Source organism: Rhinolophus hipposideros, assembly GCF_964194185.1.
Source record: "Rhinolophus hipposideros genome assembly, chromosome: 9".
NCBI classification, from domain to species: Eukaryota; Metazoa; Chordata; class Mammalia; order Chiroptera; family Rhinolophidae; genus Rhinolophus; species Rhinolophus hipposideros.
This window is the reverse complement of record NC_138055.1, coordinates 65444538-65464748: the sequence shown is the minus strand read 5'-3', so window position 1 is coordinate 65464748 and position 20211 is coordinate 65444538. Positions and strand designations below refer to the sequence as shown.

Genomic DNA, 20211 nt, shown 5'->3' with positions numbered 1-20211 from the left:
TTTGCCAGTGGATTTGATACCAATCATAGCAGTTCCTCCTAGGAGAAGGTAGTCATCTATGCTGCATTAAAAACTGGCTTTGCTTTGTATTTCATTATTTCATCTTTAGGACATAATAAAGGCGTGGTTTTCAGTTTATAAAACTCTATAGAAGTCAGAGCCTCCCTGCTCCATAGGTTACCCCTCAGTGCCCAGCAGTGGGGCCCATCAATTGCTAATCTTCTTGAGAATCTCTCCTCCTACTGAGATTGATCGATCGAGCTGGAAAACCAACTCCACGTGTCTCTTTCCCTAAAAAAGGCCCTTTATTTTCCTGTTATTTACTGTGACATTTCCATTCTAGGAAAAAAGGAGTTTTCCATGTAGTGAATCTACATTATTTCTATGTAATCCCATAAATAAACCACATCTTGATAGTATAGTTATGAATTGTTCATTTGTAGTTAGTTAGACTAATGCAGTACATGTCAGCTTTAGCTACTGGTTCTAGGACAAGATTGGAAGGCAAGACTTTGGAAGCTGAAATGAATGGCTAAAATACATACCAATGAATGGTTATGCAAATGTTATTCCCCATTCTTTTCTCTCTCCACCATATAGAATAAAAGCGTTTCTCAGTAGACATGGTCTTAAATTAGTTTAGCATTTGGCCTGTTTTTTCCTGATCGTTTCCACCAACAAAAAACCAAATCTACCTGAAGATTCAGACTCCTGTGAATAAAACCAGGGAACAATAAAACCTTTTTAAGGAAGCAATAAACTTGTACACTTAGGTCAGCTGCAAGGAAAATGGAATAAATTGAATAAAGAATTCCACTTATGAGTAATCTTGATACCCAGTCAGGATAGGAAGTACAGGCGTGGGACAAAGCGAAACAGGCAACTCTACCTTTGCTCTCCATGACAGTGATGGGGTCGAATCAGTCTACTGCTTCCTTCCCCTGACTTACATCTTCAGATAAGGGACCTGTCTTTATGGCACTTTGTAAGTTCTTGAAAAACAGCATTAACTATGGCCCATATCAACAGACACTGGATAACTCTTTCAGCGAGCAGGACTGAAGCGGTTACTAGCCTAGGAAGCCGGGCAGATCATTACATGTGTTTCATAAAGAGTGCATTTTAGGGGTGGATTTCATTGTTTTCAGTGTTGGCACCATGAAACATCTGAAATCACTCAGATAATTGTTTCTTGTTTCTTCTCAGGTTACAGTCCCTGGACACAATCCACACCTCACAAAGGTGATCATTCCAAAAAAATCCCAGGACTTCAGTGCTCTTAAAAAGGATATTTTATTTCCATTTAGAGGGCAATTGGATTCCATCCCAGTATCAAATCCTCCGTGTCCTACGATTCCTCTATACAGAAATTTGCCAAGCCACTCAGCTGCAACAAAGCCTAGTCTGTTCTTATTTTTAGTGACTCTTTTTCACGTATTGTTCAAATATAGCAAAATGTGAAACTCAACCCCCATCACCACCTGGAATCAGGGATTACTCATGCCAGGTTACTGCAAATCTAACTCCCTCTGTGGGACAACTGGACAAACTCCACTGGTCCTTCCCTAAGAAGATAAACAGTTGTCTCCAAATCCTGCAGCAAGCAATGCGTGGTGATAACAAACGGAAATGATTTCATCTTGATGAATGGAAGACACCTCCCTATCAAGTACTACCCACTTACTTACACTTAATTTTAAAGTAGTCTTAGAAATTCGTAAGAAGTTAAACGTGAGAAGCAAAAAAGCAGCTCCTGCAAGAAAAAAAAAAAGGAGCTATTTTTGTATACAGAGAGCCAGATGAATGTAAGCAATGAAGATGAACATTGCTTGATCACCTATTATATACAAGACTTTGCTATGAGTGCTGTATGTGAAGACATAGTGCCATATATAACTAGTTCTCAGGGCAGGGAAAACTGATGGCAGGACTGGGAATATTTAGTTTTGTCAATGTTCTAAGGAAATTTGAGAGAAAACAGGCAACCATGTCTCAGTGGCCCAAGAAAATATGGGCCTACTGAGATGACAGGTTGCTGCTTACAGCCCCAAAACAGGTAAATAAGTGCCCCTGCCTGTCTGTACCCAGATGCCACAGTCCTGTTTGGCTGACAGCCCCCACATGTATAACTGTAGCCTCTTGCCTGAGCTTCAGACTTACACCCAGCTGCCCACCGGACACATCCACCTGGGTGTGACACACAGGTACCTCAACGCATGTCTAAAACTGGACATGCTTTTCTCTCCAGAGCTGCTCTTCCTCCTATCTTCTCTCAGTTACTGGTACACCAAACTAGAAACCTGGGATACTTCCTCCCCTCCTTCATCCATATATTCAGTCAGTCCCTAAAGACTGAGGTTCATTACAAACGTTGACTGGTTCTACCTTCTCTGCACGCCTACTAACACTGCCAAGGTTCAGCCATCGTAGCTCACCTGCAGCACTGCAACAGCCTTATTGGTGTCTTGCTCCCAGCCTTCTCTTCTGATCCATCCTCCACACAGCACTGGGGAAAGGGGTCTGTTTAAAACAAAAATCAACAATCAACTGCTTGTAGTTCCTACATACGTACTGTCCTGTTTGTGTCCCCCGTGTCTGGAATGCCATTCTGACCCACTACGTTTTCTTTCCACCTCCTTTAAAACTCAGATTAGGTACCAACTCCCCCAGGGAGGCTGTGGTGTGACCATCATCCCATTTCTTTCCATTTCACCCCCGCCCAGTTGTTCTGAGGCCTTTCCTCTTTGCTTCCCAAATTAAACAGGTTGCCTCTATGATTCGATTTAGAACAGTGTATTATGATCCTCTATTTCCACACGTGATTTTTCTCTAGTAGAGTGTGAGCTCTTTGAGACCAAGGGATATTTGTTTGAAAATTAGCTTTTATATCCTCAGGGCCTAGAACATATTAGGACGTGAATTAATGAATGAATGAATGAATGAAGGCAGGGTTCCAGCAATCTGCTACTCCCAATCTCTCCCCAGAAACTGAATAGGGCTTTGAGTCATTTTATGAAACTAGGACCCATGCTTTGCCAACTTCCAGATCAATAGTAACAGTGTTTTCATATATGTATCAAGAAATAAATTCAAATATGGTGCTTTTACAAGACTTTGCATTTATCATAAGGTTCATAGTAAAGATATTATGTTACCTGTTAACAACACTACAGCTACCTTTTATCAGAAAACAAAATTTTTACCATTAGTACTCAAATATAAAGCAATTGTTCTCCACTTTAATGAGTTAGCCTAACTTAAAACATTATATGTAAGATTAAGAGGGAGGAAAGTACAAGCAGATCTCTAAGTGCTGTGTATTGCTTATTGAAAGTGAGTTTCCTTGGCTCTTAAATTGAAATTTATGTAGGATCTAGAAATGAAACTGTAATGAGCTTGGTAAATGCTTAAGAACCACAAAGGAATGGGAGATACATGGGCATTTAGGAATTATTCTTGTGCACAAAAATCATGCATGTTTAATATAAACAGAATTTATCATCTTTTAATCACTTTTAAATTGGGCAATAACCTAAATATCTTGATCGTTTTTATTTCAATAAAAATTAATTTATTACATACTCAAAATTATATATTACTATAACATTGCAGAAAATGATCTTGGTATATTACATACATATAAAAGTATATAAAACTTGGCTTGATTTACCATCAAGCCCCAAACAATTTTCCAATCCAGCATTCTGAGTTCTAACTTTTCCTTTTCTAAGAAATTTTTGAAGGGACATGAACCAAAATCTGAATTGGTTCATGATCCTTAATGTAAATTTCTTAAGAAAATGATTTTAAAATCAGGAATTTTATCAATCAAACTTAAAATCATTTAGACAAACAATTTTTTTTGGAGATGATTACAAAATCTAAACCAACCTGAATTTAACTCAGAGCAGGTTTGCGTTACTTATTTTACAGCAAAGGGCTCTGTGCTCAAAAGTAGTTTGCAGGGGAATAGTACCATAGCATCCCAGCTACACCCTCCACTAATCCAGAGGAGAAACCACCATGGAATTCTGACTATAGTCGGACCAGATCCCATTTCCCTGTGTTAGTATCTTTCCTACTTGTTCCCATCCTTCCGTGCTCCTCAGGCTCTATAGAACTCTTTGTATACAGAAACTGACATGGTAAAGGTTTTCACTTTAGAAGACAGCACGTGGGAATAAAATGATCATTTTATTGATCATTTAACGCTGTCTTCTAATGCTGTCTTCTTCTAACGCTGTTTTCTAACGCTGTCTTCTAATGAGCCCTGGGTTCAAACCCACCCCATTCAATTTCCTTACCTATAAAATAAAGACCTCTGCTTGACTCCGATTTTCTGACTGTCAGAAGCAGTGGTTAAGTCACACTTTGGTGCCATTTTTTTTTGTACTTGCTCAGGTAGAGGAAGTATAATTAACCTTAAGGTGGTAAATATTTTGAAGGCGGTATAACTTATTAAAGACCAAATCTTTTGCCTCAGATACAAACAGAATTGGTCTGAAAACAAACTTGTTAGCTGGAATGATCATTTACTAATATTTAAGGAAACTTTCATGAAGTAACTTTTTCTGATGTACCTACTCAAATTATGGTTAACATGTAGATGGTGGGGAATATTTTAGAGTAATCTTAAGTCCCTGCAGATAAGTCAATGTTGATTTTGGTGCTTAATTTATCACATTCAGACGAGCTGTTGGATATACCAGAAATGTTAAAAAAAAAAAAAAAAAAAAAGCCTCTACTCAACATTTCTGAAAGTCTTAAGAAATCAGCGTTTTGTTCCAGAAGCAAATTTGCATTTGTTTTACCTTTAGAAAGGAACAATATCCAACACTTGACTGGAAATATCTTTTCCTGGGGAATCCAGAAAAATGAGCATAACATATTGTCTCATTGCAACAGGATTAAGATGCTTAACAAAGTCTGATTCTTATTGCACACGGTGAAACTACAGTTGATGTCTATTTTATGACAAATCCCTTCTTTCTTCCTTATGACTTTAGAGGGGAAAGGAGGAGAAATGGTTAAAGAGCAAAACAATTGTTAGTTAACACCTAAAGAAGTTTGAAGTCTAACTTCATTATAGACTTTATGTCACTAATAAGCAAATATTATACTGTATTACTTACAAACTATTTTATCATACTTTAGCATATGAACTTCTTCACAGCCATTTATAGATGTTTCACAGATGATTTTATAAGTTTTCTTACTTTCTAATTAAGAACTTAAAACGCATAAATTGTCTAAGACCATAAAGTTTTACTGAGTATTGGCCATGACTACCTCTGAATGCAGTAAATCTAGAATGTTTATTCTCAATAAATTAATATTCACGTAAACAACGAATGCTGTCTCTTTCCATTACAATACCTTGAAAACAAATATGCAAGTGTAACAAAGTCCACATATTAGAGAGAATTGATTATCACGAAATAAAGCCTGGGAAAGATCAAATGACGTTTTATGAGGCAGTAATACTGCAGTAACTCTTCAAAGCTCAGGTAGTCCTTCCAGAACAGTTTCTATGTGGTATTACCCATCCTAATGTTATATTCCGAATTGATTTGTACATGGGGCAGAAGATGAAGTGTGTATTCTGTTAAAAAAATAAAATAAAAAGACCTTTGGAAAATTCACAAGGCACATTAATGTACTGTTTCCCCAAAAATAAGACGTCGCCAGACCATCAGCTCTAATGTGTCTTTTGAAGCAAAAATTAATGTAAGACCCGGTGTTATATTATACCAGTCTATTATAGTAAAATAAGACCGGGTTTTATATTAATTTTTGCTCAAAGACGCCTTAGAGCTGATGGTCCGGCTAGGTCTTATTTTCAGGGAAACACAGTAGTAAAGGGTCTGAGAAATCATGCAAGAAATCATCCAAACATACTTGGCCATGGAACCACTTTCTTAAATAATTTAGCTTAGTACCATCCCTTTGAACTTACCTTCCTAGATTTCCAAACACATTTTGGGAAATGATAATATAGGGAGAAGTCTTCCGTCCTAAATAAATTGCTAAATAAGTGTCCTAAATAATAAAGTGCTTTTGAAACAACATACTTATAAACAAAGAATTTGCCTCCTGTAGGAATTGGAAAATTAACAGCCCTAATGCTTCATCAATATAACCCGATATCGAATTTCTAGTCATAGGACAAAGAAGTTGGGCTAACGTCTATGTCTGCCCTCTGAAACATGCTGAAAAAGTAATTTTTTTTTAAATTTTAATTTTAATCACGAAATAATCATTTTTAATGATTAAAATCATTAAATCATTAAAATCATTTTTAATTTTAATCCCCACCCCCCACCCCGCCCATCTAACAACTCTGTTTTTCCTTTTTGTCCCCAAAACTGTTTCTGATTAGTTCATTCATATTCTTTTCTTTAGATTCCGCATATAAGTGAGATCATATGGTACTTGTCTTTCTCTTTCTGACTTATTTCACGTAACATAATGTTCTCTAGATCCATCCATGTTGTTGCAAATGATAAGATTTCTTTCTTCTTTATGGCTGCGTAATACTCCATTGTATAAATGTACCACAGCTTCTTAATCCAGTCATCTACCGATGGGCATTTCGGTTGTTTCCATATCTTGGCTATTGTGTAAATGCTGCAATAAACATAGGAGTGCATACAGCTTTTTGAATTGGAGTTTGGGATTTCTCCGGGTAGATGCCTAGGAGTGGAATTACTGGATCATAGGGTAGTTCCATTTTCAGATTCCTGAGATACCTCCATACTGTTTTCATAGTGGCTGCACCAATCTGCAATCCCACCAACAGTGCACTAGCATTCCCTTTTCTCCACATCCGCGCCAGCATTTGTTGTTGATTTATTGATGATAGCCATTTTGACTGGAGTGAGGTGGTATCTCATTGTGGTTTTTATTTGCATGAAAAAGTAATTTTAAATGAGACAAGGCTGAGTAGGACATAACAAATTTATAGACACCAATTTCTAAAAAGTGATATCTCAATTTAGAAAATAAATTGGGAAGTTTTTCTATTTTTGAAAGAGAATTCATTACATAGGAACCCCTTTGCAGGAATTTCCTGCTGTATTTCTGCTAGACTTCAATATTTAAATTTGCAGCTCCTTAAAGCATCCATTACTCCCCGCCACCCCCCAAAAAAGCAAGGTACAATTTTTAAATCAACTAAATTTTAAAACATTAAACATAGGGGGGGAAAGTAAAAGAAAATATAAACAACTGATTGGTCCATTTTGAAATTTTCTATTCACTAGTTTTATAATGAAAAGCAACTTAAAGAATGAAACCTCAAATTTTAGAAGCACCAGTTTACACAATTGCTACATCTTACATATTCACTAAAGATTTCCAGAGTTTATACTGAACTAGCAGTTGATTAACTTAGGTCAAATACATTTTTTCTAATTGATCAAAGATACCTGTACTTCAACACTAATGCATGCTGTTTTTATACATAGTATTTGTCTCACGATGCTCTGAAGGGCAAATAGTGAAGGATTTCAGGACCAAAACGTGAAGCTTGTGTTTGATTTAATTGAGAATACAACTCTCATCATTACTTTGCTCTCTAGCCCAGCAATGTCTTCTGGGAGTATTCTGTCTACACCGTTAGGGGTCTTCCATCAGTGGATGCCTTCAGAGAACCCAATGTGCTGTTTCCACCTTGTGGCTAAAAAAGTGCTTAACTAAAAAGATTTGGTGTTCACATGCCTCCTATAGAAACAATATAGGGGAGAGGTCCAAGATGGCAGATTAGGTAAATGCTATGCATACTACATCTCAGGATCACACCAAAATTACAAACAAAGTATAGAACAATCAACCTCAAAAATCATCTGAAGACTAGCTGAACAAAACCCCTATAACTGAGGATATAAAGAAGAGACCAAATCAGGACTGGTAGGTGGGCAGGGAGATCAAAGCAGGCTGACCCCGAACCCACAGATAGTGGCTAAACGCTGGGAGGGACACCTTGGTGGCAGAGGTCCCCCCTAAAGAGGGCGGGTTCCCAGCCCTATGCCGGGCTCCCCAAACCAGGGGTCCTGCGTCGGGAAGAGGAGTTCCCACAGCATCTGGAAGTGAAAATCAGCGAGCAACTTAAAGAATGCCCAGTGGGGCAGAGGGTGGCTGGAAACCCAGACACCCTCTTGTCGAGCCAGCACACGGACTCACTTGCTCGTGGGATCTCACCAGGTCTCTGGTGAAGGGGCAGCAGCTCAGGAGGCCCAGGGACAGACATGCAGGGAAGAACCAAGTTGCATGGCTTCGGGGCATGAGCTGGAGGAACAGGAGCCATTGCTGTCCCTGTTTGGAGCCTGACACACCTGTGGCCTATAGGAGGGCGCAATATTTTCAGTGTTAAGCCCACACCCAAAGGGCCAAGTCTGGGACTGCATTGGTCTGGTAAAATCCGCATGTGCGCACCACCGTTTGATGACACCCTGGGTCTCACCCTTGCACAACTGGTGCCACCTCGCCTGGGACACTCTTGACTGCTGGGCTGCTGGCCCTGCCCTACAGACTGCTGAAGCCTGGGTGGTGGTCTGGGAAACGTTTGCTAGTGGGCGGTAACCCAAGACCTGTGCCAGAGCGTCCCGTGGGCAGCTCTGAGGAACCTGCGGGCCTGAGACAGGCAGTGGTTGGCCATGATGTTCTCAGGGAGTTTTTGCGGGGTGGTGATGGGCCCAGCACTGGTGCGGGAGCTGAGGCTGCACTGACTGTAGAAACCACCGACCATACCCCTTAGCTCCCTGGAACCCCGCTCCGCCCACCTAGAGCTGCACTGCCAGGGGCACTCTGGGCACCTAGGTGGCTAGCCCTGCCCGACAAGCCACAGACGCCTTTTACAGCAGAGGGCCCACGACGGCCCAGGGAGATTTTGGTTGTGGACAGTGACCCAAAACCTGCACCACAGCCACTCTTGGGCAGCTCTCAGGAATTTGTCAGCCTGGTGGCTGGCTATGGTGTTCTAAGAGTGCTGTGAGAAGTAGTCAGACTGGGCACTGGCATAAGAACTGAATCTGCATTAATTTTGTAAAAACCACCAGCCACGTCTCATGACTCCCTGGGACTACAGCCCACCCAGCTAGTGCTGCAGCACAGAGGGCACTCAACATCGGGTCAACCAGTGCAGCCTGCACACCCAAGGGAGGCTCTTTCAATGGCTGGGCTATATGGGCAGCTGGCGATGGCAATAGCTGCCTCAGACCCACTACTGGTGGCAGCCAGCCTCGTTTCACAGGAAGGCCACACCCACAGGCCTACAGGTCCAGCACAGGCAGCAGCCAACTACATACAGTTTTGTGGCTCCTACCGTGTTTCCCGGAAAATAAGACCTAGCCAGACCTTCAGCTCTAATGCGTCTTTTGGAGCAAAATTATAAGACCTTATTTTCGGGGAAACACAATACCAGGTAGCTGAGGGCCAGTAACAGGTAAGGCTGAAATTGGGCTGCAGGGTCAACTGACACCAGAAACAACACACCCAGCGGCTGGCTTCAGACCACACCAGAGCACTACCTGGCTAGCCCAACAAGCAACACATCCAAAGGGTAGTCTCAACAGGCACAAGAGCCCGTGGGGGCGACACCCCCTCTGAAGGGTCAGCCCTCACACATCAGATCACACAGTACAGATAGCCAATCCTCACAGTCAGTCGGCCTGAAAGTCAATCCCACCCACTGACTTGTCAAAAGCAATCAAGGCCGAACTACAATGGGAGAACACACACAGCATACTCAAAGGACATTCCCGGAACACACACACAGGACATCAGGGAGACGATGCCACTGGACCACACAGGACACATACTACATAAGGCCACCCAGCAAAGACTGACAGACATAGGAGATCTACCTAATACATAGAATCAAACACAGAGCAGCAGCCAGAATGAGGAAACAAAGAAACATGTCCCAAATAAAAGAACAGGAGAAACCTCCAGAAATAGAACTAAATGAAATGGGTGAAACCAACCTATCAGAGACAGAGTTTAAAACACTGATTATAAGAATACTTAAGAAACTTCAGTAAGAATTTCAACAAAGAGATAGCAAAGCATAAAGAGGGACATAGAAACCATAAGAAAGAACCAGTCAGAAATAAAGAATACAATAACTGAAATGAAAAATACACTAGATGGATTCAACAGCAGATTAGACGGAGGATCGAATCAGTGATGTAAAAGACAAGGTAGCAGAAAACACCCAATCGGAACAACAAAAAGAAAAAATAAGAAACGAAGATAGTTTAGAGACCTGTGGGACAACATCAAACATAACAACAATTGCATCACAGGAGTACCAGAAGGAGAAGAGAGGGTAAGGGATCAAGAACCTATTTGAAGAAATAATGACTGAAAACTTCCATAACCTGGTGAATGAAATGGCCATACAAGCCCAGGAAACACAGAGCTCTAAATAACAAGAAGCCAAACAGGCCCACACCAAGACACATCATCATTAAAATGGCAAAGCTTCAAGACAAAGAGAGAATCCTAAAATCAGCAAGAGAAAGACAACTAGTTATTTATAAGGGAGCTCCCATAAGTAAATTATCAGTGAATTTTTCTCAACAGAAACTTTGCAAGCCAGGAGGGAGTGGCAGGAAATAATCAGAGTGATGAAAACCAAGGGCCCGCAACCAAGATTAGTCTACCCAGCAAGGCTATTATTTAAAATTGAAGAAGAGATAAAAGGACTTCCCAGACAAGAAAAAGCTACTAAAGGAATTCATTACTACCAAGCCAGTATTACAAGAAATGTTAAAAGGACTACTTTAAGCAGAAAAAAGAAGAAAATGAACAAAGATTAGAAAATAGGAATAATAAAATGGCAATAATTATGTACCTATCAATAATCACTTTAGGGGCCGGCCCGGTGGCTCAGGCGGTTAGGGCTCCATGCTCCTAACTCCGAAGGCTGTTGGTTCGATTCCCACATGGGCCAGTGGGCTCTCAACCACAAGGCTGCCAGTTCAAATCCTCAAGTCCCACAAGGGATGGTGGGCAGCGCCCCCTGAAACTAAGATTGAACACGGCACCTTGAGCTGAGCTGCCTCCCAGATGGCTCAGTTGGTTGGAGCACGGGCTCTCAACCACAAGGTTGCCAGTTCAATTCCTCAAGTCCCACAAGGGATGGTGGACAGCGCCCCCTGCAACTAGCATTGGCAACTGGACCTGGAGCTGAGCTGCGCCCTCCACAACTAAGATTGAAGGGACAACAACTTGACTTGGAAAAAAGTCCTGAAGTACACACTGTTCCCCAATAAAGTCCTGTTCCACTTCCCCAATAAAAAAAAAAGAATGGAAATCTTTAAAAAAAAAAAAAATCACTTTAAAAGTAAATGGATTAAATGTTTCAATAAAATGATAGGGTAGCTAAGTGGATAAGAAAACAAGACCCATGCAGATGCTGTCTACAAGAGACCAACCTCAAACTGAAAGACACATACAGACTGAAAGTAAAGGAATGGAAAAAAATAATTCATGCAAATGGAAACAAGAAAAAAGCTGGGGTAGCAATCCTTATTATCGGACAAAATAGACTTTAAAATGAAAACTATAATAAGACACAAAGAAGGACATCACATAATAATAAAGGGATGAATCCAACAAGAGGACATCACCCCAGTAAAAGTTTATGCAACTAACATAGGAGCCCCTAAATATATAAAGCAAATATTGACCTACATAAAGGCAGAGACCAACAATAACAACCATAGTAGGGGACTTCAATACCCCATGACACCAATAAACAGATCTTCCAAACAGAAACAGTGGTCTTAAATGACACACTAGACCAGATGGATTTAATTGATATTTTTAAAGCATTTCACCCCACAGCAGCAGAACATACATTCTTCTCAAACGCACATGGAACATTTTTCAAGGTAGACCACATGTTAGGCCACAAAGCCAGTCTCAATAAATTTAGGAAGACTGAAATCATATCAAGCATCTTCTCTGACCACAGTGGTATAAAACTAGAAATCAATTACAAGAAAAAAACTGAAAAACACACAAGCACATGGAGAATAAATAACATGCTACCCAAATAATGAATAGGTCAACAATGAGATCAAGAAAGAAATCAAAAGATATCTCTAGACTAATGAAAATGGAAACACAACCACCCCAAAATCTATGGGACACAGTGAAAGCAGTCCGAAGGGGGCAATTCTTAGCAATGCAGGGCTACCTAAAGAAATAAAAAAAAATCTCAAATCAACAGTCTGTTTTTACACTTAAAGGAACTGAAAAAAGAACAGCAAACAATGCCCAAAGTGAGAACAAGGAAGGAAATGATAAAGATCGGAACAGAAATAAATGAAATAGAGACTAAAAAAAAAACAATACAAAGTCTGAGAGAGGTATCAGCGTTTGCCCTAAGCCACAGCACCAGGATATAGGTGAGCTGGGCTGGTACTCATGCCTTGTGTTGGATTGGTAGGGTAAAAAGCTCTGGAATTAGATCTCAGGCTATCCTAGCCACTTACTAGCTCGGCTCCTTGTTACCTCTTTGTATCTTCTTTTACTGTGAAAGGGACCACAGGTACAGAAACATACATAAAACATGCATGTACAGTTTAATAAATAATAAAATGAACACCCATGTAAAAAAAAAATATAAAACAAAGACCAATGAAACCAAGAGCTGATTTTTGTGAAAAAAATAAACAAAACTGACAAACCTTCAACCAGTCTAATCAAGAAAAAAAAGGGGACCCAAATAAAATCAGAACTGAAAGAAGGAAGTGACAATCAACACCACAGAAATACAAAAATTTTAAGAAAATACTATGAGCAATTATACACCAACAAACTGGACAATCTGGAAGAAACAGAAACACCTAAAAGCTACAATCTTCCAAAGCTGTCAAAAAGAAACAGAAAATCTGAACAGACCTATTACTACCAACGAAATTGAATTAGTGATCAACAAGCTCCCAAAAAACAAAAGTCCTGGACCAGATGGCTTCATAGGCGAATTTTACCAAACATTCAAAAAAAAAAAAAATTATCACCTATTCTCCTCAAACTATTCCAAAAAAATCCAAGAGAAAAGAAGGCTCCAAGCTCATTTTACGAGACCACCATTACCCTGATTCCAAAACCAGACAAAGAAATTACAAAAAAAGAAAACTATAGACTGATATCCTTAATGAACATAGACGTAAAAATCCTTAACAAAGTATTAGCAAACCGAATTCAGCAATACATTAAAACGACCATACAACACGATCAAGTGGGATTCATTGCTGGTATGCAAGGTCAATTCAATACCCACAAATCAATTAACATGATACACATTAACAAAATGAAAAATAACAGCATATGGTCATGACGCAGAAAAAGCACCTGACAAAATCCAGCATCCATTTACGATAAAAACTCTTAGCAATACGGGAATAGAGAGAACATAATAAATGTCATATGACAGACCCACAGCTAATATCATACTCAATGAGGAAAAGCTAAAAGGATTCCCCTTAAGATCAGCCACATGACAAGGATGGCCACTGTCACTTTTATCCAACATAGTATTGGAAGTTCTTGCTACAACAATCAGACAGGAGAAAGAAACAAGAGGCATCTAAACAAGAAAGGAACAAGTAAAACTGTCATTATTTGCAGATGACATGATACTATACATAGAGAACCCCCAAGATTCCACCAAAATACTAGAACTGATAATTTAGTAAAGTAGCAGGATACAAAATTAATATTCAGAAATCAGGTCAAAGGGGTAGTAGATTGGGGAATGGGGCTTATCACTTTGTGAGGGGTGTAAATGGCTAACTACTACATTGTTTTGTACACCTGGAACTGATAAACTAAATTCCATAAGGCCAAGAACCTCTTCTTGCCAGACCCCATCCTAAGCTCCATAAATTTTTTTTGTCTCTAATTCTAGGGACACTAAGCAAGTACCAAATGTGCTACTTAAATTTAGTTAGCTCTTAACACTCCACAGGATGAAAATAAAAAGTCATGGAAAAGTCAGGAGATAGTGAACTTTGTTGTACTAACAAGGATGAGAGAACGGTGAAAAGAAAGCCCCTATTCATAGGGAGCTCTAAAAGTCTAAAATGATCAGGCAGAACATTTCAGATAATGCCCAACAAGTTTTTTTTCTATATTTAAATCAGGGAAGTGACATCAAAACACCTGTAAATTAAAAATGAACCAAAAATGGTCCATTGAACAAAGGCCAATGTCACTCTGTTCTTGGAGAAAGGCCTAATATGGAGTGTGGCCTGGGAATATGTGAATCAAACACACACGTAAGTACTAAAATTTAGCTGAAAAGTAAATTAAATACATAACATGACAGTAATGGAAAAAATAAAACAATCTATTATGGTTCTTCTTATCCAAAACAATACTATTCCACTAATATTTTTATATATCATTCCAAATCCATTACCTGTTAATTACTGAACATGTGGGGAGTCTCCCATCTGCTGTCACTTCACACTGCTCGTTCTATTTTCTGTTGGTTTTTATTATATCCTGTTAACAGCCCATTTTACCATTTGTTAACATATTCAACACTTCTGAGCACCTTCTAAAGTGCTGGTACTTTCAGATATGTATCTTATTAAAGCATCACTTGTATATGTCAAAAATTCCCTATCATATACAATTGAAAGCTGGCCACAAACTTCTTCTGTACTTCTTAAAGTACAATTGGTACTTTAAGGTGAAAAAATTTTTTTTGTAAATACTAAATTAAAACCCAATTCAGAATCCAAACAACCAGAAAGTGCAACAAACTTTTCACGATACACTGCATAACTTGCAGTTACTGTCTATAGACCTACACTCATCAGTTATCTTTAGAACCCTTATTAAAAATAAAAATGTAAACTTAAAGATGCCAACAGCTAACCCTGGTCTGGCTTTGGGGCCCGCAGGCTCCTGTTTTAAAGGCAGCTTCAAGACTCAAGTCTCAATGCTTTGATTCATTCAAAAAATTCTTATTGCTACCCATGTATGTATATATATCACAGTCAAGAAGAGGTTCTTGGCCTTATGGAATTTAGTTTCATAGGTAACTCAGAGAAATTACAAGCAATTACAATAGTGCTTTTCATGCTGACTAGTGGCAGGGTGGTTAGCCCTAACTCCCCTCCCTGCTCCGACTACATCCCTCCAGACCAGTTAGTTCACTATCACTTGAGAAACCACTTAGCAAGGCTGCCATGTGGTGACACAAGTGAACAAGACAGGGAGAAAAGTGTTTGGTGGCCCTACTAAACTGTAACATCATTCTCTCAGGTTGGCCTTACTCGATACCCTGGAGGCTCCCAACTGCGTCAAGCTGCCCATTGACACGTGTACTTCCAAAGAGAGCAGACATGGCCATTCCAAAAGCACAAGCATATTCAGACTTGTACCTTTGATTACCCAAATGAGGTGATATTCAAATGTAATTTCTATTTTAACAACTCATTATTATGAAATATTTATAAGATCCAATAATCACATTCTTGAAACAATGCTTAGTCATTTAACAATTGTTTATTCATAAATCAATAAACTTATGTATACTAACCCAAAAATTTAGACAATCAAGACTACATTAATGCACAGTGAATGTTGCACATGTGAATGTTTTCTAAATAGTATAATTATTGTGTATCCTAAATGTTTATAATCACATTTTTAATACTAACTGTTCAGAACAGATCAATTCTATTTCTATGCTTGAAGTATTATAAACCCCAAATTAATAAAGCTCTACTACATTAGAAGATCACTCTTTGTCTAAGGTACTGATTGCTTCAATTTTTTCCTACTTACCTGTGTATTGGTAAGTCATACATGTGTGTTTTTATGTACCATTAGTAACTGGCACACAGACTTCCTGTGCAAAATCAAGATGTTAATTTATACATTTGATATTTTAGAATCCTATCTTCTGACCCTATCATTCTTAAAAAAAAAAAAGTGATCTGTTATTTCTAGACAACTTAGAGAGAAGTTATGACATTTTCAGGTTTTTTTTTTTCAGTTTAAAAATAAATAATCCTTCTGTTTATTAAATTCTCAATTAGTCTTTGTGAATTCCCTGGCTTCTAATACTGGCCTTAAGTAAAGGCCAGTAACTAAATAATTACATTTAAATGTTCTATTGACAGTGTTTTTTAAAAAAAGATCTGACCGGGATCTTTTAAGACAGTGGAAATTATTTAAAATATGAGTGGCGGGGGTCAAGGATGAGTTATATATCCATTCAAATTACATCCAAACCTAAATATAAAATATAAACAGAAGTGAAGTTTTCATTAAAGAAAATAAATATTAGCTATTCCCTCTTACAAAGTAAGCAATATTACACTACAGAAAACAAATCTACACGTACTCAGGCTCTGTCTTGTTCTGATAGATGTAAAAAAAATAGAATTTCATGTCTAAATTTTTAGGGTTAGTTAGAAATATATAATTCTACTTTTCAGACTAGGAGAAATAAGTTAGCACAATCATTTGAATTGGCTGTCTACATACTGGGCAGGGCTTATTCCTTTTCTTTAGCTTCTTTGCACATGTAAAGCATGCCATAAGATGTCCTGTTTTGCCGTGGACAATGCAGCCATTTTTAGGTCGACCCTGGCAAATCACACAAGGTTCAGTGGCATTAAGGGGAAAACTAGATTCCACACTTTCTTCTTTGTCTTGTGTCTCTTCCCTCTCAAGATCTTTGACATCTTCTGGGCTGCTATAAATGATGCTACTGGAAGTTGATGGCTGAGAGTAGTCCTCACTTTCTTGGGAATGGAAGGCTTGTGTGATCTTTTCATCATTTTCCTCAACACATGATTCTTGGGAATCATTCACTGTGTGTTTTTTACAATCAGGGACATCAAAGCCCTCTTCTACTTGTGTTGAGTTTTCTAGTTCAGTTTTCTCAGGCATTTCCCCTGTGTCTTTCCCTTTGTCTTCAGGAAGCCAATTCTCACGAAGGGCCCAACATCTGTTGCAATGTGGTGGAAGGGGAGGGTTCATTTCACTGCATGAAGTACACTTCCAATAGTCCTTCAATGAAATAAGACAGAGTTAGTTTCTGCAACCCTTTAGTAACTAGTCATATCAACACCAAGAACTTTAATGTCTAAGGTAAAATGTATCCCACAGCTCAATTTTCAGTATTTAACAATCTTTCCTCAAGTATGAGATTATTAAGTATTTCTTTTTTTAGCTAAACTCTTAAGAATACTAAAACAAACAAATGTATTCACCGTGACTTAAGTCTGCACCTATAAAGTCATCTGTTTGAGGACACAGATACCCTTGTTTCATTTAGTTGAAGCACGTGCTACGGGATGACCTTCTGCTCTGTAATGAAACCTGTTTCCACTCCACGCCCTTAGAGGCTCAGCCGTGGAAACTGTGCACAGAGTCCCATCAATCTAGACAAAACTACTGCTCAGTCTGCCATTGCCTCTCTTTCAAAGTGCTCTAAAATCAAGGCTCAGCTGAGTGTTCCTTAACTTCACCCACAAAGGCAATGCTAAAACATTCTTCTCAACAATCACTGCCAGCTCAATTCTGTCATCCTTTCACTATCCAAAATATGTATGCCTCTTTCTTGTCTATCCTTACTGTGTTCTCATCTCTGTTAACCGCTCATTGCTTCTACCTTATCCTTATTTCCCAAACCTTTTCACCATGCAAGTTGAATAATAAACTCCCCGCACAACCCCAGCCACTTTAGTGAACATATCCTTATTTCCCTGCCAGAACTGAAGCATGGTTCTTGCCTGAGGATGCTGTAAAACCTGCCCTAAGAGGTTCTTCCTATCTTGCCATGAATAATGTAACCATCTTTAAATTGTTTGACCAATGACATAAGACATTAGCAAGAAGGGTGCGGACTGTTCGTTCCCCCACATTGGTTCTTTCAAGTTGTCAAAGTAGGTTTCTTCTAACTAATAAAACTAAAGACAGGTTCTTACAATATAGAAAGGAGAGGGGGTACTTCAGAGTCCAAAAATTTGCAAGATCTATGTCTGAAACATTTCACTCAGCTTGACATCAAATGAGTCAACTAATTATTTGAATTATTTTCTAATATAGCAAAAAAAATTTTTTTGAAAAATTTTACAATGTCACCATTTTTGCGTCTGTATAATTACTAATGGTTTTCGACTCAGAAAAGAAAAATGAGATTTCCTATTCGAATATAATAAATGAAAATATTAAGAACAAAAATTAAAGCAATAATATTCAGTTTTGAAAAAACTTTCAATACCTCAGGAACTCAGTGAAGTATGAAATGTGGTTTTTGCTTTTTTGTGTTGGAATAGGGTGTTGGTTTTAGGTTTTTTAAAAATTTTTAATTGTGGTTGACAGTCAATATTATTTTATATTAGTAGTATGAAATATTTAAATCCTGATTTCTTTAATGGCAAATCCTATCACATTTTAATACAAATCAGTATGAAAATGTTTATATTCAACAAGATTGGCAAAATGTTGGTAACTATTAGAGCTCGGTGATAAGTACATTGGAGATACGTTATATTATTCTGTATGCTGTATACACTTGAAATTTCCAATAAAGTTCTTTAAAAGTTCAAATTCCAGCACAAAAAAAGTAAAATGTAGCAACAGATCCCAACACAACAAATAAAAGAATGAAAATGCTTTAAATCATTAACATTTTAAAGATTTTAACTTTATTAAAAATTATTTCATGTCAGGAAGTAGACTAGACATATTTTCCAAACTTGACCTCAATGTTATTTTTTGATTCCTTAAAAAAGTAAATGTTCACTTACAGCTAAGGAAATTTCAGGATCATCTTCAAATGAATCTGTATCACTCTCCCCAGCCTGATACACAGTAACTTGATACACCTAATAAAATAAATCCATTATCATCTATTTGTCACCTTGCTTCTTCAACCTGAAAGTTTTCTTAGCAGTAAGTCCTAAATAAATAGCATCTACTACTGTATATGAGCAATTGAGATTGGTCAAGTGGAATAGGTGTAAAGGGGGAGAAATGGGTATCAGTGAAACCCTCACCCGCTGTGGTAAAAAGTCAGCGGAATGTTTAAAATGAGTAAAGCAAAAACTTCAGTACAAGCACTTTTATTTTATAAATATGAAGGTATTAAATAACAGTGAAGCAGCTAGAAATGTAAGCAACAGATCTAGAGGTACTATGTGACTTTAACTGCATGCATGCTTTACTTTTATAAAAAGTAAACATTAAAAGAGAACTGAATATTTTTTAAATGAGCAGACTATTATTAGAATGCTCATTAAGGCCTACTTCTTGGCGTTGTATTTATAAAAATATAAATCAAACAAGGAACTACAAAGCCTCAAGTCCACAAAACAATATTCTAGTATGAATATTTCAAGTGAAATCTGAATACGTTATTATTTCAATCTCATCAGTTAATATGGAAAATGTTAAAAAAAAACTTTAAGAGTATGATTAGATAAAAAAACTACCTCATCATCTTCATCCGAGAGTTCCTGTCCTTCTTCACTAAGGTTATAATCCTCTGAATTGAAAGACTCAACTTCAAATTCTACACTGAATCGATCTGAAACTGAATCCTGATCCAACCAATCAGGTGAATGTTCACTTACACCAGCATCAAGATCCTAAAATCAGAAAGAAAAAAGTAAGTGTGACAATGTATATTATTTGTTGGCCTCTGTTAACAGCTTCCTAAGTCATCCCTGTGACCCTCCTTTCTCCTCAGATCTATCCTGCACACTTGACACGAGATTAAGATTCTGGGTCATTACTGCACGAATCTTATTTTCCCTGTTCAGAACCCATTACATTAAGGAAAAAGGCCAAATCCTCCTTGGCATTCAAAGTACAGGTAGTATGACTATATTAACATTTTCAGCTTATCTCCAACTACACACTCTCCTTCCCCATAAATATGAACTGTCAGCCAGACCTAGACTGTTTCCTAAACCAAACTTGGCAATTCATCTGTCACACTCCCTCTCTAAATGGAATAACTCGACAGTTTTTAAATCTTGCTCATCCTTTTTAGCCAAAGCTTCTGTCAATACCATAACCAATACCATAAGAGAGCTCTCTGAACTTTTGTTATCTTTACTACTTATATTATTGATTATACATTTCCACGCATAACTTATGCAAAACATAATTTTGCATACATTTCTTATCTGAGTTATATACACTTAAGAATTAAGACCATGTCTC

The 20211-nt window shown here is 38.1% G+C and overlaps 2 protein-coding genes across 8 annotated transcripts in view; one reads left to right on the top strand and one right to left on the bottom strand.

Annotated features, from left to right (window-relative positions):
- Positions 1-5607, top strand: part of CPM (carboxypeptidase M) — a gene marked incomplete at its 5' end in the record, with an annotated part of 66000 nt that extends 60393 nt beyond the window's left edge. The window contains one exon of one of the 2 annotated variants that reach the window (XM_081060414.1): positions 1207-5607. In XM_081060414.1, the coding sequence (XP_080916540.1) occupies positions 1207-1461 (255 nt within the window). In that variant the 3' untranslated portion in view covers positions 1462-5607. The remainder of the gene's footprint in view (positions 1-1206) is intronic. The other variant, XM_081060413.1, reaches the window with a different exon arrangement.
- Positions 1276-20211, bottom strand: part of MDM2 (MDM2 proto-oncogene) — a 35626-nt gene continuing 16690 nt past the window's right edge. For 2 of the 6 annotated variants that reach the window (XM_081060411.1, XM_081060412.1), the window contains exons 9-10: positions 19476-19631; positions 15515-17046 (exon numbers count right to left, since the gene is read on the bottom strand). In XM_081060411.1, the coding sequence (XP_080916537.1) occupies positions 16471-17046; positions 19476-19631 (732 nt within the window). In that variant the 3' untranslated portion in view covers positions 15515-16470. Of the gene's footprint in view, positions 1754-2435; positions 2521-13613; positions 17047-18791; positions 18870-19475; positions 19632-20211 lie in introns of those variants that run through there. The other 4 variants (XM_081060407.1, XM_081060410.1, XM_081060408.1 and 1 more) reach the window with 4 other exon arrangements.